Raw genomic sequence first — 13866 nt, 5'->3', positions numbered from 1 at the left:
AACCAATCAAATTCTGACTATTCATGTAGACTACTAATGTATTTGTTGTTCACATTGATTACTGTTAATTATTCTGCTATTTATATTTAGCTCTGGAATCAGTGGATTCCCTCTATGTTTATAATATATTTTCAATTGTCACTTCACTAATATTATTGTCACAGTTGCACAGTAGGCTACAAGCTTTTATAGAGGCACACCACCCTCTATCGTGAAAATGAATGAACTACAGCTTTTTAGAGTTCAATTCGACTAAAACATTTGGTCACGCCTACCTCAATTATACACAGGTGGTGGTCAATAAATCACCTAATTAACCCTCAGAGGCCATAAAAACAGTTATTTTGTGAGGCAGGCCGCTTAAACAGTGCATTTGAAGCAATACACACCAGTTAATTAAATCCCAGCATTAAAATCGTTAGAATGAACGGGTTGTGCTCTGAAAAACTAGACGTTGCGCCTCTACAGCTCTTCAATTGTATACATGCCGACTGTGGTGCCACGTTCACCCGGGAATGGCGCCTTGAAGAGCATCAAACAGTTCACACAGGAGCGGTATTGTTTGCAATTTGATTATCTCTGAGTTTGGGCTGTTGCGTTTTGCAATATACTGTGGTTGAGTTGTGGTTTTGGTTGTAGTTTGGTGGACCTAATGTACAACACCCTTACTGTCTCAGAAACCCGTTCAATGTAAGGTGGAAGGTTGCGGGCGTCGATTCTCGAGGAAATCTCACCTGAACCGCCACGCGCTTGGGCACCCCGGGGTCAAGCAATTCAGGTATAATAGGGTGCATAAGAAACAACTCAACAGTAGTTAGTGGGGTGCATATCTAACAAATCTTTCTTTCTGATAGGTGTACTTTCGTGAGTTGTACGAAGAGTTTCTTCAACGCTGACAATCTGAAGAGGCACGTTCGTTATGCCCACGGAGAAAAGGATGCATATTTTAAGGTTCGTCCACAAGATGGTGCCCAACAGCTTGTGTTGTTTTAACCGTATTTTTCTGTTGCCTTTTAGTTTTTTCCATGTATTAATCCTATTGTGCATTTGTATCTAATATTTTATCCTCAGTGTAAATTTGCAAACTGCTCGTTGTCGTTCAAGAAACGGAGGGCGTACAAACTACACTTGAAGGTGCACGGCACATCCCATAATTTCAAGTGAGATTTTGCCTTTCACGTTCTCCGTACTACATTTTTCATATGGCATTGGTGACTTTCTACTGGTATTAGTATAGGCTACACTGTAACACCTTAGTTTAGAGTGCAGTAATCCTTTTCTGTATGTAGAGGAATGGCAAAATGAGGAAAGGGCAGTCCCTGGATTACTGTTTAACCACGCTTCTTTAGGATTCCTCACACACCATTTCATGATTGCATTTAGTGCAAGGCCCATTGTAAACACCCGCCACGATTTAGCCTAATGTTTTAAGCCTGAAACTGATCAATTGGGAGACGCTTGCCAGCTAATTGGAATGGCTAATCTTGACGCTGATTGGTTTTGTTTCCCAGATGCTCAAAAGAGGGCTGCAACGTCAGGTTTGACTCCCATGTTACTCGCAAAGCCCACGAGAAGACCCACGCAGGTTAGTCCATGAGTTCCGCCAATTCTTTCCCTCCATAATGAATGCATCCGTTTAGGGCTTTGTAGTAATCTTGCATTTATAATCCGTATTAACATTTCAGTCCATCATCTTAATTGTTTGCTAATGTTGAACAGCATTGAATTGACAGAACGACTCTTGTGAGTCTACGCAGGTTACCGCTGCCCACAAGAGAACTGTCAGATAATTGTAAACACCTGGGGCAAACTGCAGAAGCACATGGCTAAACACCCAGGTAAATCATCCCCTCCAGTTGTCTCAAGGCACACTGCACAGACAGAACTCTGGAGGAGTTGCAGAAATTGACACAATGACAGTTTCACAAGTACTTATTACTGTGTCGCATTTCTGGGCCAACTTCTCTCTCCCAGGACAAGGCTGTGAGGACGTCAGTGTGGTTTCACATGAGCAAATCTAGGGTGATTTATTTCTCCTCTTATTCAGCTCAGATGGTTTCTCTACCATCCAAACTGAGTCACTGACACGTTTCTGTAGCTCAACTGTCGGTTTGATCTCAAATCTGCCGTCCTGTATTGATAACCTGTATGGATGAATTTACTACTATGGGCTCTGTTCCTCATTCACTAATGGAGGAATTTTAGGTTTAAGAACTTTGACTGTGGGTTATAGCAGGGGTTTTCAATCCTCGTCCTCGGGGTCCACTGTCCTGTATGTTATAGATGTTTCCCTGCTCCAACACACCTGATTCAAATGAAGTGTCGTTACCAGGCCTCCAGTTTGATAACAACCCATTCATTTAAATTAGGTGTAAATCAACATGTTTGATCCTATAACTCAGTCTATTACTGGGGGTCAGATGGCTGAGCGGTTAGGGAAACAGGCTATTAATCAGAAGGTTGCCATGCAAAATGACGTTGTGTCCTTGAGCAAGGCACTTCACCCTACTTGCCTTGGGGGGAATGTCCCTGTACTTGCTGTGAATTGCTCTGTGTAAGAGCATCTGCTAAATGTAAATGCACTTCCATTTTGACTGAACCATTACAACCACTCCAGTAGTGACCTTCTCATTGTCCTCCCGCACAGCCACATACACCTGTAAACAGTGCCAGAAGGTGTTCAACAAGCAGGATGGACTGAGGAGACACAAGCGAACTCACGCCCTGCAGAAGCCCGTGCTGCTGTGTCCAAGCCCAGACTGCAAGGCCTATTTCTCCACCACCTTCAACCTGCAGCACCACATCCGCAAGGTGCACCTGCAGCTCCTCAAGTACCACTGCTCCTTCCCAGACTGCCCGCGCACCTTTGCCATGCGGGTATGTTTACGTGCCTCTGTTGATGCAGTAGTGCACCTCCTGTGCCCTGAAAGAAGTGCTGTTCCCTTTGCACCTTACCCTCTTGGCTACACGCTCCAACTCCCTCGGAACACGTTAAATTGTTTTTTGATTAGTTTCCAATTGTTATCGACAGGATAAAGGTTTTGGATTGAACTTAATTGAATGTTATTTGGCAGTTTTCTGCTTTTCGATCAAGTGTTTGCAGTTGTTCATGTTGGACATCAAATATTCTATTAATTGTCACCCTGTGTAGGGAACACAGTAAGTGTAGGCTAAAGTGCTTTCAATTGCACTATCCCGGTTTCTGCTGTAGTGTGGGGCCCTACACTGTTGAAGGATTATGCTGTAATGGCTTCAACAGAAACTCCAGTCTGCTTGTGCTTTTAAAAGCTGCCTTATTCGAAAACCCATTTGAACAAGGTCTTTCATAATGGCATACTTGCATGGGACAGGAGGCTCCTGACTTTATAATCAATGTTCAAATGGTTAAATCATTGTTCCTGTGTTCAGATGCATTTTTTAAACTTGTGTACAACACATGGGTCTCAGGTGGCATCTTGGTAAATGTGAACCATGCACATACGTCATGTTTCCTTCTCTTCTCCTTCCCAGGAGAGCATGTGCAGGCACATGATCCTCCACGACCCAGACGCCAGCCGACTGAGGGTAAGCGTTTTTCTGTCACTCCCATGGTGAAGTGACGCGTGCCTCTGCCAACCGTGAGCCTACCTGTTGGATGCTCAACGGTGTCTGGCCAGGGCACTATTGATTTTGATCGGTCCCTTGAACCGTTCTTTGAAGCTGGATTTTTCAAATCTGTTTGGTGGTTTGAAGGGACTACAATGCCCTCAAAAGCCCTTCCGGATGAGGGTGGAGATGTGCCCATCATAAAAATGAGCAGTAGCATTACTTTGGCCTAGCAGGTCATAAAATCGATGGCAACGCAGATAAATTGTTGCGCAATTTAAGACTTGCTACAAATTGTAACGTGGGTTTTTCTGAGCAGCAGAAGACCCAGCGCTCCAAGAAGGGCTGGCAGAAGCGTCTGGAAGGCCACCACCAGCTCCCCCTGGTGACGGAGGACCTGCGTCGTCTCTTCACCCAGCGCATGCACATCTCCAGACGGGCCAAGGTGGAGGCCGACCTCTCGGGCCTCTTCAGCGAACGCAAGATCCCACACTACGTAGACCCAGAGGTCAATCTGCGGGACCTCTTCAGCATCAAACCCCCTCGACTTGGGGGACCCCCTGTTGCTCCGCTCAAGGGTTAAAGGTCAAAGTTTCCTAGTTATGCTCAAGAAGAATTGTTGCAATATTAGTTGCGTCTTAATTTGAGTTTTGTAATTAAGCATATTGTTTAAGGTATCTCAAGCAATGTATTGGGTCATATTGTGTTGTATGAAGAGCGATTGTATTTTTTTTTTTTCACTGCTTGACTTGATCAGACCCAATAAAAATGTCAGGGAATTTCATGCTTTCTGGTTTTGTTTATGGAGTGGAGATGTTGTTTAGAGGGGGAGGGCATGTGGGCCATGGAGCAGGGCATGTGGGCCATGGAGCAGGGCATGTGGGCCATGGAGCAGGGCATGTGGGCCATGGAGCAGGGCATGTGGGCCATGGAGCAGGGCATGTGGGCCATGGAGCAGGGCATGTGGGCCATGGAGCAGGGCATGTGGGCCATGGAGCAGGGCATGTGGGCCATGGAGCAGGGCATGTGGGCCATGGAGCAGGGCATGTGGGCCATGGAGCAGGGCATGTGGGCCATGGAGCAGGGCATGTGGGCCATGGAGCAGGGCATGTGGGCCATGGAGCAGGGCATGTGGGCCATGGAGCAGGGCATGTGGGCCATGGAGCAGGGCATGTGGGCCATGGAGCAGGGCATGTGGGCCATGGAGCAGGGCATGTGGGCCATGGAGCAGGGCATGTGGGCCATGGAGCAGGGCATGATGTGGTTGGATGCATGTAGTGCTTCATTGGAACTGATAAAAGTGACCAGTGAACCATGGTGAGTTTCAAGCTCAGTGCTGGCTGGGTTGAGATGCTTTGAAGTGAATGACTGGGTCCAGCTTTGTCCCTTGTGGTCACTCTGAAAGATCATGCTCCACATCAGCTGGTGTGAGTTGATGGCCAAGTACCCTTAAAATATAACTCTCACTTCCATAGTATTTCTACAATGATTGATTTCAATGCAATCAGATCTTGCACTATAGGGATGAGTAGAAAGCAATGCACAGCATCGAAGACAGGAAAAAATATCTGTTCTTTAGGTTCCACAGTCATGCTTGTTCTAGATCAGGGGTCTCCAGCCCAGGGGCGTAGCCAGAATAATATTTTTGGGTAGGCCTAGAAAAATATGGATAGGAATCTTTTCAGTTTCTTATTTACTTTGCGATGTGCACCCAGTGCATAATTTTTCTGTGATATTTTTGTTTTTGGGTAGGCCTGTGCCTACCTCTGGCTACACCCCTGCTCCAGCCTCGTTCCTGGAGAGCAGCCTGCCTGTAGGTCTAAGCTCCAACTCATCCAGCACACCTGATACTAATTAGCTGGTTGTGGGGTTGGAGCAAAAACCAACAGACACATAGCAGGATTGGAGACCCGTTTTAGAAGGATTATCAAGCTCTTACGACGATCAATTCACTTGAATCAGGTGTGTTGGGGCAGGACAACATACAGCACAGTCCCCTTAGGACAAGGGTTGTAGACCAATGGGTCTCTCTCTCTCTCCCCCCCTCAGACATGGGGCTTGCTTATCCACCACAGAATGAATATTTGTTCTATGAAATAGACTGATCCAGTGGATGCTTGGATGCCTTATTGATTTCACCTGTTAAATCCACTTCAGTCAAATCAAATCCAGTCAGTTAATATGAAAGGATTGTTTGGTTAAGCCTTGAGACTATCACACTGGACATTGACAGTTGTCAACCATCAAAACACTGTGCCAGGCACCTGGACAATATTAAACCACTATACGCACACACCATATATCATTTTATATTAGATGTATTTTATATTCATTTGTATTCATCAGGGTGACTTTTTTTATGTATCCAAAATGACATAGAAATGGTGCATTTAGGAAGTATAGTGGAACATCAAGGCTCATAAGTGCACAGTTCTACAGTGTTTTGGTCTCACCAATAAAATCCTACTTTAACCAGGCTCATCCATTTCAGCGGATTTCGAACTGGATTTAATATGTAAAATCAGCGAGGAATAATATTTACCTGGTCAGTCTGACATTTAAAGAGCAGGCAGTCCTTATATTTTCTACAGACTTAGCATTTCCGGGGGCTAAATAGAATATGAGTTGCAATGCACTTCGAAAGTGTGGTAGAGTGCAGCACACCCAGGCAGAGCGGTACCCATGTTAGTTGGCTGTCTGCTGCCTAGGTGTCCCTAATGAGACCGGGGGAAGTTTGACATTTCAAAGCCTCTTTTAAGCCCCTTTCCAACCTGTCAGTTTGAGCTCTATTGGTGTCATTACTTTTGATGTGGGTTTTTTTCTTTTTCTGCGGCTGCTGTTGTGCTCGCTCTCCAGGGTTGACTGCCTCAGGCCATCCCATCTCTAAATCTTCAACATAAACCTGTTGTCTGTCTGCTCAGCACACGCTCCAACACACACAGTCATAGATGTTGTTATTGTTTCTTTTTAGAACATTTTATTTTTTGTGTGCCGGGGGTGCTTCCTAGAATGGATTTTTGTCTGGAAATCTGTGGTTACTCATGTTTTAATGGATCTGTTGTGTTTCTTTTAAATCACCATCTGCAATCTAAATTCCCCTTGAATGGCATAAATTGAATTATGTCTTTGACCATACCTGAACCATTTTAAAAGTCCTTGTGCCTCATTGAAATATATATTTTTGAACATGCTTAGGCAATTGAGGCATGCCTCATGAATTCTTTAGAGACCAAGCTGTTCTGTTTAACATCCAGGTAGCTGCTGGCTAATCTAGTACAACCGCTATTTTCCACCAACGCCTCTGCTTTAATTACAGCAGCTTCCTCAAGACACGGGTCTTGAACTGGCTTGCTTTGTCGCTGTGACACGAACAGCAACCAAGACCTGAGTCCCAGATGTTGTTTCACCACACCCTGTCTCCCCTCTGGACAAGCCTGAAATGCCACACTAATTATTTACAAGCAGTCATGACCTTTGAGATAGAATGCTCGGTTTAGTTCTAAAGCGCTTGTATCATAGAGATGTAGAAAAAAGTAGTCTTGTCCTCTGTCTCCTTCACAGCCAGGGTGGACAGGGGCACAGTGGGAGACTGAGAGAGAATGATTTCACATTCATCACATATCCCTTGATTGCCTCCCTGGAAATTGCTTTGAAGCCAATTCATGGATTGCCTTTTGTTTTGCTTTTGTTGTAAATAGAATGACTGGGAAAGTACAGTGCTGCATTCCTATGAGGAGAATAAACCGTATTTTGTATCCCTGTTCAAGGACGTACGTAGGTAGATAGATAGAATGGGGGGTCAGATGGCTGAGCGGTTAGGGAGTCGGGCTATTAATCAGAAGATTGTTGGTTCGATTACCGCCGTGCATAATGACGTTGTGTCCTTGGGCAAGGCACTTCACCCTACTTGCCTCGTGGAGAATGTCCCTGTACTTAATGTAAGTCGCTCTGGAAAAGAGCGTCTGCTAAATGACTAAATGTAAATGTAGAATGACACAGATGAGAAGGTGAGGGAAGGAGACTGATGTGTTGTTATGAAGCAGGACATGTGCATTAGCAGAGAGCTGCTTCATATTCTCGTACCTGCTCTAGATTGGTGAGTGGATGCGTGGGTGGACATCAGAGACATGCAGTAACCGCTAGAGAAAATGCTGGATGTATAGTACACACATGTAATTACGCCTGATGAAATGGGTTGTGGATTGACAAATGGGTTAACTGCTGGGTGGGGGATTGTTGTGGCCCTGGTTACAGGCCCGGTGTTGTTATGGAGGCCTGACTGTTTAGAGCTGGAACTGAGTGAGTGGGATGAAGAAAGAGTTCTGGCCTCCGGGAATAACAGTGATACTCACATGGGGGTGATTGGAATCTTTGAAAGTCCAATCTCTCTTCAAGGAGCACTGCTTTAGACTTTTGAAAATTTAGAATTTTGTAACCCACACCCCTCTTGTCTCATTAGTGCAAATCCAGAGCCTGATTAAAGGAGAAAGGCAGACAATCATATACAGTGTACGACCACTACAGAACATTAACTGAATTGGGGATATAAAGTGAAGTAGGTTATCTGCCAGGCCTCCAAACCCACATTTAGCTCTCCCATCTCCAGAATAGATGACCCAAAACCTCTTGTCCCCCTCCCTTCTCTCCCTTCATGCCCAGCCCTGTTTGAGAATACATCTGCTGCTCTCTGGAGCTGAGGTACGGCAACCTGCTAACACGATCTAAACATCTGTGCAGGTGATAATTGGCAGGGTGCCTTTAGGTCCTTTATTACTACTGTTCAAGTGTAATAGGTCTCTGGCATTTGACGTCAAGAGTTAATTGATAGATATTTCTGTCACTTTGGTCAAAGACCAATGGCAATTAATATGAGCATCGAGGAAGGGGAGCATTAACCTCTTCACGGCTAGGAGCCAGTGAAATCTAACTTCCTACCTGTTTGTGGTTTAGGCTTTTTTGATTGGTTGTCTAAGCAGGGGGGCCTGGTTCCTAGGTAACTGAAGCAGGCACAGCAGTGGTCAGGACATTGAAAGTCACCAGTGGAGAGTGATAGTGGTTTGAATGTGCCAATGGTGTGGTAAACAGTGAAACACTCCTACCTGACAAATTGTACTGATCTTTTGGTTATTTCGTTTTCAACCTCTCTTTCTTTGTCTCATTGACCATTCTAATGTGTTTGTTTTCATGTTGCTGTCTCATTGATCTTCTTTGTACACTTTTACATTAAAATAAAAAAAACTTAGACCCCAGTCCTTTTTCTCTGTTCGTCAACCCATCTTAACCAAACTGTTAAAATGCCAGTGAATTTATATGTTTGTGTGTATCTCTTGTGTGTCTCTCTGACCACACATCTTCACATCCTCGAGAAGGTCACAACAAATAGCCTGACCTGACACTCATCTCATCTTCCCCTTCATTAAATCACATCAGATCACAACCATACCATGTCGCTCTGACAATCCTGTTTACGTCACTGCACCTTCTTTTGCTCTTGGTGGCATTTGTGGTTTTCTTTTCCATACTATTAATGATCCTCTTTCTTTTCCACATTGCTCCCAGCCTCTACCCTCATTATACCTCCCCGAACCCCCTTTTCTCAAACTGTACAAATGTTCCATGAATACATGAAAAGGGCACAGACCATCGCACCGCCTCTTTGTTTCAAGTCTTCTGCAAACAGGCTCGGTTTCATTCTCTTCTGAGAAGCATCACGGAGCTATTGCTATTGGTATAAAAACCCTAACCCTATTGAAGGTGTACTTATGTATTCATGTGTTCTATTTCAAAAGGTGCCATCCATTCCCTATAGCAGTGAACCTCACAGGTAGCTCTGTGTTTAGTTTGGGAAGGAATAGCAACGAGCGTTCGCTGACAGTTGATTGATGGTGTACAGTGCGAGAAACCCCTCACCCTCTCCATGGCATGATATTTGCATAATGTAGTCATAAATGTGAAACAAGATTTCATTTTTTTTTTTTTTATAATTGACGGGATTTATTATTTCTGGGCATTAGAATATTTTCTTTTATCAGAGTGTACAGTATCCAATTTATTTTGTTTTGATTATGTGCTTATGTGCTGATTACTTGAAGTAACAATTTAGCCTTGATTACATTTTGTTTTCCTGGCACCCAGACTGTCATTTGCAATTATTGCTCACAGGGGTTAGTTGGAGCAGAAATAACCTCTACCCAATCATAGCACACGTCAGAATACTTAGGCCACCAACCACACAGGTCTGTTTAAGGATTGCAGTTGAGACAGTGACCATGTACAGTATGTTTTAAAACAAATAATAGTAGTTACCAACACATTTATCTTTGACACAACTCTGACCTAACCATACACTGTAAATCTGCCTGTCTTTCTGTATGTGTTATCTTGTGTCTGCAAGGCTGGTGTAAAATGATGAACCTCAGGGCGTGTGTCTGGAACGATCACCAAGGTGACGGAGAGGAGACTGGCAGGGGCCGGTGCTGTCACACAGAGACCCTTATTGCAATCAGTAGAAGAATCATGCATACCTCCATGTCCATTTCACATCAATTTATTCCTCTGAAAACTTCAAATATTTCAGTTCTCAGAATGTCTTTGGTGTTCTTTCTTTGTGTTAGACTAGTGCACTGCAGTGGCCAGAAAAAAAGGGTAAAAATGTAACACTTAATCAAAGCATAGTTTGGAATGTTCTCTGAAAGACAGATTAATGAGAACGCTGTGTAAGATAAAGAGAGGACAGGATGTTAGGTTACTTCTGTCTGTTTCAGGCTATGCAAGGAGGCCGTGAAAACATTGCAGCAATTGTGTGTCAACAATGTTCAGTTTAAAGTATAAAATACAAACTGGCTAATCCCTGACCCGGCACCTTTACCATGGCTTCCAACAACCAGAACTCATCCTATGAATGGCACAGACCTCTCCTCTCAATGACTCCACACTATATTTTATTTTATTGTACATTGTATTTAATTCTAATTCCACTTAGTACTGCTAGTTTATGTGCCCTTAGTATAGATAATCCACATATTAAAATTTTAGGTTCCTATATGTGTATTGTATGCACCTTCCTGCCAAAGCAAATTCCTTGTCTGTGCCAACTTTCATGGCGAATAAATCCCATTCTGATTCAGATTCAGATTCACACTTCTCCTCTAAATGACTCCACCACACCTCTCCATGCTAGGCGTCAGTCTGTTTGTGGTGGTCATAAGATACAGCAGCATGAATATCATTGTTTATAATTAGTTATACATTAACATATAATAAGTTTATAATAATTGTCTGATCAGGATATGGGTGGTAACTGATGACTAGTTGATATCAGTATTGAGACTTCCGCCCCGGTTACTGGTGCTGTTGGGGTCTAGAACTAAAAGATTTTGAGTGACTGTCTCTACAGCTTAGCTAGACTGGAGCTGTCCAGTTTCTGTCACACCCAGTGGTGACTGCTCTCTGATGGAACCTTATTACATGACCCAGTCACGGCTTAGTACCTGCTCCTCTTCCTCCTTTCCTTCCGCATTTCTCCTCTCTCCTGTGTGTGTGCGTGTGTGTGTGTGTGTGTGTGTGTGAAGGGGGGTGGGGTTGGAAGGAAGGGGGAAACTACATCATATCTGTTATTGTGGGAGGACGGGGGTAATGGTATGTTATACTTTCTGCTGCAGGAAGAATATATTATGCCCCTGTCAACAAATGGCAGCAAGATATGCTTGTGTGGCTAAATGTCCGTGTGTGTGTGTGCGTGTGTGTGTGTAACCTGTGATTACTCGCTTTGTATAGAACAGATATGTGTTCAACCAGAGCTTCTTTTTCCGAGCTTGAAATCTCAGACAGTTACTGTCTCCATTGTTTACTGTGTTTATTGATTGTACTTCCTTCCTTTCAGAGATGAAAATAGAGAAAATTATAGTCCTATTTTGGTTTGACTGTGGTTAGATTTAAACAGTTGCGTTATGGACTGGTGGTTAGAGGGTGCAGGTGGGCTTGATTTGGAATGCTACAGAAATGTAAACTACAGACAATAGCCAATCCGACAATGGCAATTGCATTTCACAGATGACAGGGAGAGACGCAAGGCACTTTATGTTTGAGCTCTGTAATCTTCCACCATAATGAAGTATCCGACAGGGACAGAGGAAATGTTTTCTAAACTGAGGATTAAATCTGTGACACGTGACTGAAATCTAAGCAAGGAGGGTTGCTTTCACATTCTGTCTCTTGATTCCAGATTTCCGCCTTTGCGATGTCAAGCTCCTTTTCTCTCCGTTCTTATTTTGTCCTCTAACCTTGATCTCCTTTCCCCTGTTCTTTTTTCCAATGACCCTTTCTGTCATGACAAAACGTTTCTGCAAACAGGCATAGGCCTTTTAACCAGTCCTACACTCCTTGATTTTGTCAAGGGCCCTGTCACAGGAGCACAGAGGCCTGCGTTGAGGCTGGGGAATGGGAGGCATCAAAGCAGCACACAGCTGAGGCGAGCAGAGAGACATTGCTGCACTCCACACCATATCTCCTTTCCCTGTCCAGACACCCTCTTCCTCTTCCTGTGCATCGGGAACACCATAATAGGAGGCACAAGGGCTGCTAGTACTTCTGTATGCTCTAAGGCATCCCAGAGAGTAGTCAGCGATAGTAGCACATGAATAATGATAATGACTTTTCTTTTGAAAAGAAAATAACACACTGTGGAGTCTGTGTAGGAGCTGGGCAGAGCACGGCGCGAAGCTTCAACCATAACGAGTTTCACAAAGCCATTATTGCCCCCACTCTCTATTTAGCAACTGAAGAGTTGCTTGAGCTATGGCAGAGTAGACAGTAAGAGACGAGCATTATTAATGTTTTATTTCACAGTCAGCGCCCTGTCGCTCTCCTTCCTGCTCTCGCATACTGCCTCTTAACATTTTCTTTTCCCCTCTACCTCATATGCCAGGGTGAATATAGATGAAGACCTCCTTACAATAATTACAATCAAAACTCCAATCAAGACAGAAGCTAAAGTTAAGAGGGTGAAGTTGTAAGAGGCTGAACAACAAAGAGCGAGTTAGTCATCTGCCCCTCAATGATTCATCGTGTAAGAGAGAGGGGGAGGAACAGAGAGACTGAGAGGATAGAGTGAGAGATTGACTTAGATTGACTGTCTGGAAGAGAGAGACAGAAAGAGAGATACAGAGAGAAAGAGAGAGAGACACACACAGAGAGAAAGAAAGAGAGAGATACACACAGAGAGAGAGAGATACACAGAGAGAAAGAGAGAGATACACACACAGAGAGAAAGAAAGAGATACACAGACAGAGAGAGAGAGATACACAGACAGAGAGAGAGAGATACACAGAGAGAGAGAGAGAGAGAGAGAGAGAGAGAGAGAGAGAGAGAGAGAGGGGGGGGGGGAGAGAGAGAGAGAGAGAGAGAGAGAGAGAGAGAGAGAGAGAGAGAGAGAGAGAGAGAGAGAGAGAGAGAGAGAGAGAGAGAGAGAGAGAGAGAGAGAGAGAGAGAGAGAGAGAGAGAGAGAGAGAGAGAGAGAGAGAGAGAGAGAGAGAGAGAGAGAGAGAGAGAGAGAGAGAGAGAGAGAGGAGAGAGAGAGAGAGAGAGAGAGAGAGAGAGACTGATTGAGTGTGGGAGAGGAACAGGAGAGTTGGTCCAGTAAGTGTCGTATCAGTGTGACTGACACAGAGATGGAAGGATGCTTGGGACATCAGAGACAGCCAGATAAGACCAGAAGTGGAGATTGCTGACATCATTGGACAGCAGTTTCTTCAGGTCCAGGAAGGTGCCAGCAGCAGTGTTAATCACCAGAAGAGAGGGCTGTGCAGCGTGTGCGGAGCCAGAAGACATGGGCTGGACTGTGAGTGCTGATGGAAGGAGGCACATGGATGATGAAGTGGCAGAGCCCAACAGTCTGCACTCTAATCTGGGGGCCTGTTCGATCACAAAAGATCCACCATGGGGATTGTCTTTCTCTGAAATTGGCTTCAGTCCTTCACAAAAGATCTTGTCGAAATAGGGAGACTCCAGTAGTCACGAGAGACACATGCATCTAGCGTGCAGTCACTCTAGATACGTCAACTTTTCCCTTTGATAATAGACTGGCAGAGATGCTTTTCTGGTTCATCAGGGGATGTTTGTGGATTCCCATAAAGACGCAGGGTGGTTCTGTAGCAGAGTCAGAGGTGGCAGGATGTCCTCTAGCTCCCTCACTAACAGCTCATTTCTTCAGAGCCCATGCTGTGGAAACAGCGCTCTCTCTCTATTTCATTAGATGTCCCCAATTAGCAGCTTTAGAATTA

At 44.4% G+C, this 13866-nt stretch overlaps 1 protein-coding gene across 1 annotated transcript; it reads left to right on the top strand.

Moving 5' to 3' along the window:
* The first annotated feature begins 352 nt into the window (after positions 1 to 352).
* 42sp43 (P43 5S RNA-binding protein) lies at positions 353 to 4369 on the top strand. The gene is made up of 9 exons (XM_084678060.1): positions 353 to 555; positions 678 to 778; positions 855 to 951; positions 1072 to 1160; positions 1512 to 1585; positions 1758 to 1838; positions 2648 to 2877; positions 3511 to 3564; positions 3905 to 4369. Exons 1-9 carry the CDS (start codon positions 424 to 426, stop codon positions 4166 to 4168), a joined length of 1122 nt encoding a protein of 373 aa, XP_084534186.1. The 5' UTR covers positions 353 to 423; the 3' UTR covers positions 4169 to 4369.
* The last annotated feature ends 9497 nt before the right edge of the window (positions 4370 to 13866 follow it).

The sequence above is a fragment of the Hypomesus nipponensis genome, chromosome 17 (assembly GCF_054491055.1).
Source record: "Hypomesus nipponensis isolate SF chromosome 17, ASM5449105v1, whole genome shotgun sequence".
In the NCBI taxonomy this organism is placed as follows: Eukaryota; Metazoa; Chordata; class Actinopteri; order Osmeriformes; family Osmeridae; genus Hypomesus; species Hypomesus nipponensis.
The sequence above is the reverse complement of the archived record's forward strand: the minus strand, read 5'-3'. Positions and strand labels throughout refer to the sequence as shown.

Coding starts and splice junctions, on each gene's coding strand:
- 42sp43 (XM_084678060.1), top strand. CDS start 424: ATGAACGGGTTGTGCTCTGAAAAACTAGACGTTGCGCCTCTACAGCTC. Junction 952..1,071: donor AAAAGGATGCATATTTTAAG/GTTCGTCCACAA, acceptor TTTTATCCTCAG/TGTAAATTTGCAAACTGCTC. Junction 3,565..3,904: donor CAGACGCCAGCCGACTGAGG/GTAAGCGTTTTT, acceptor TTTTCTGAGCAG/CAGAAGACCCAGCGCTCCAA.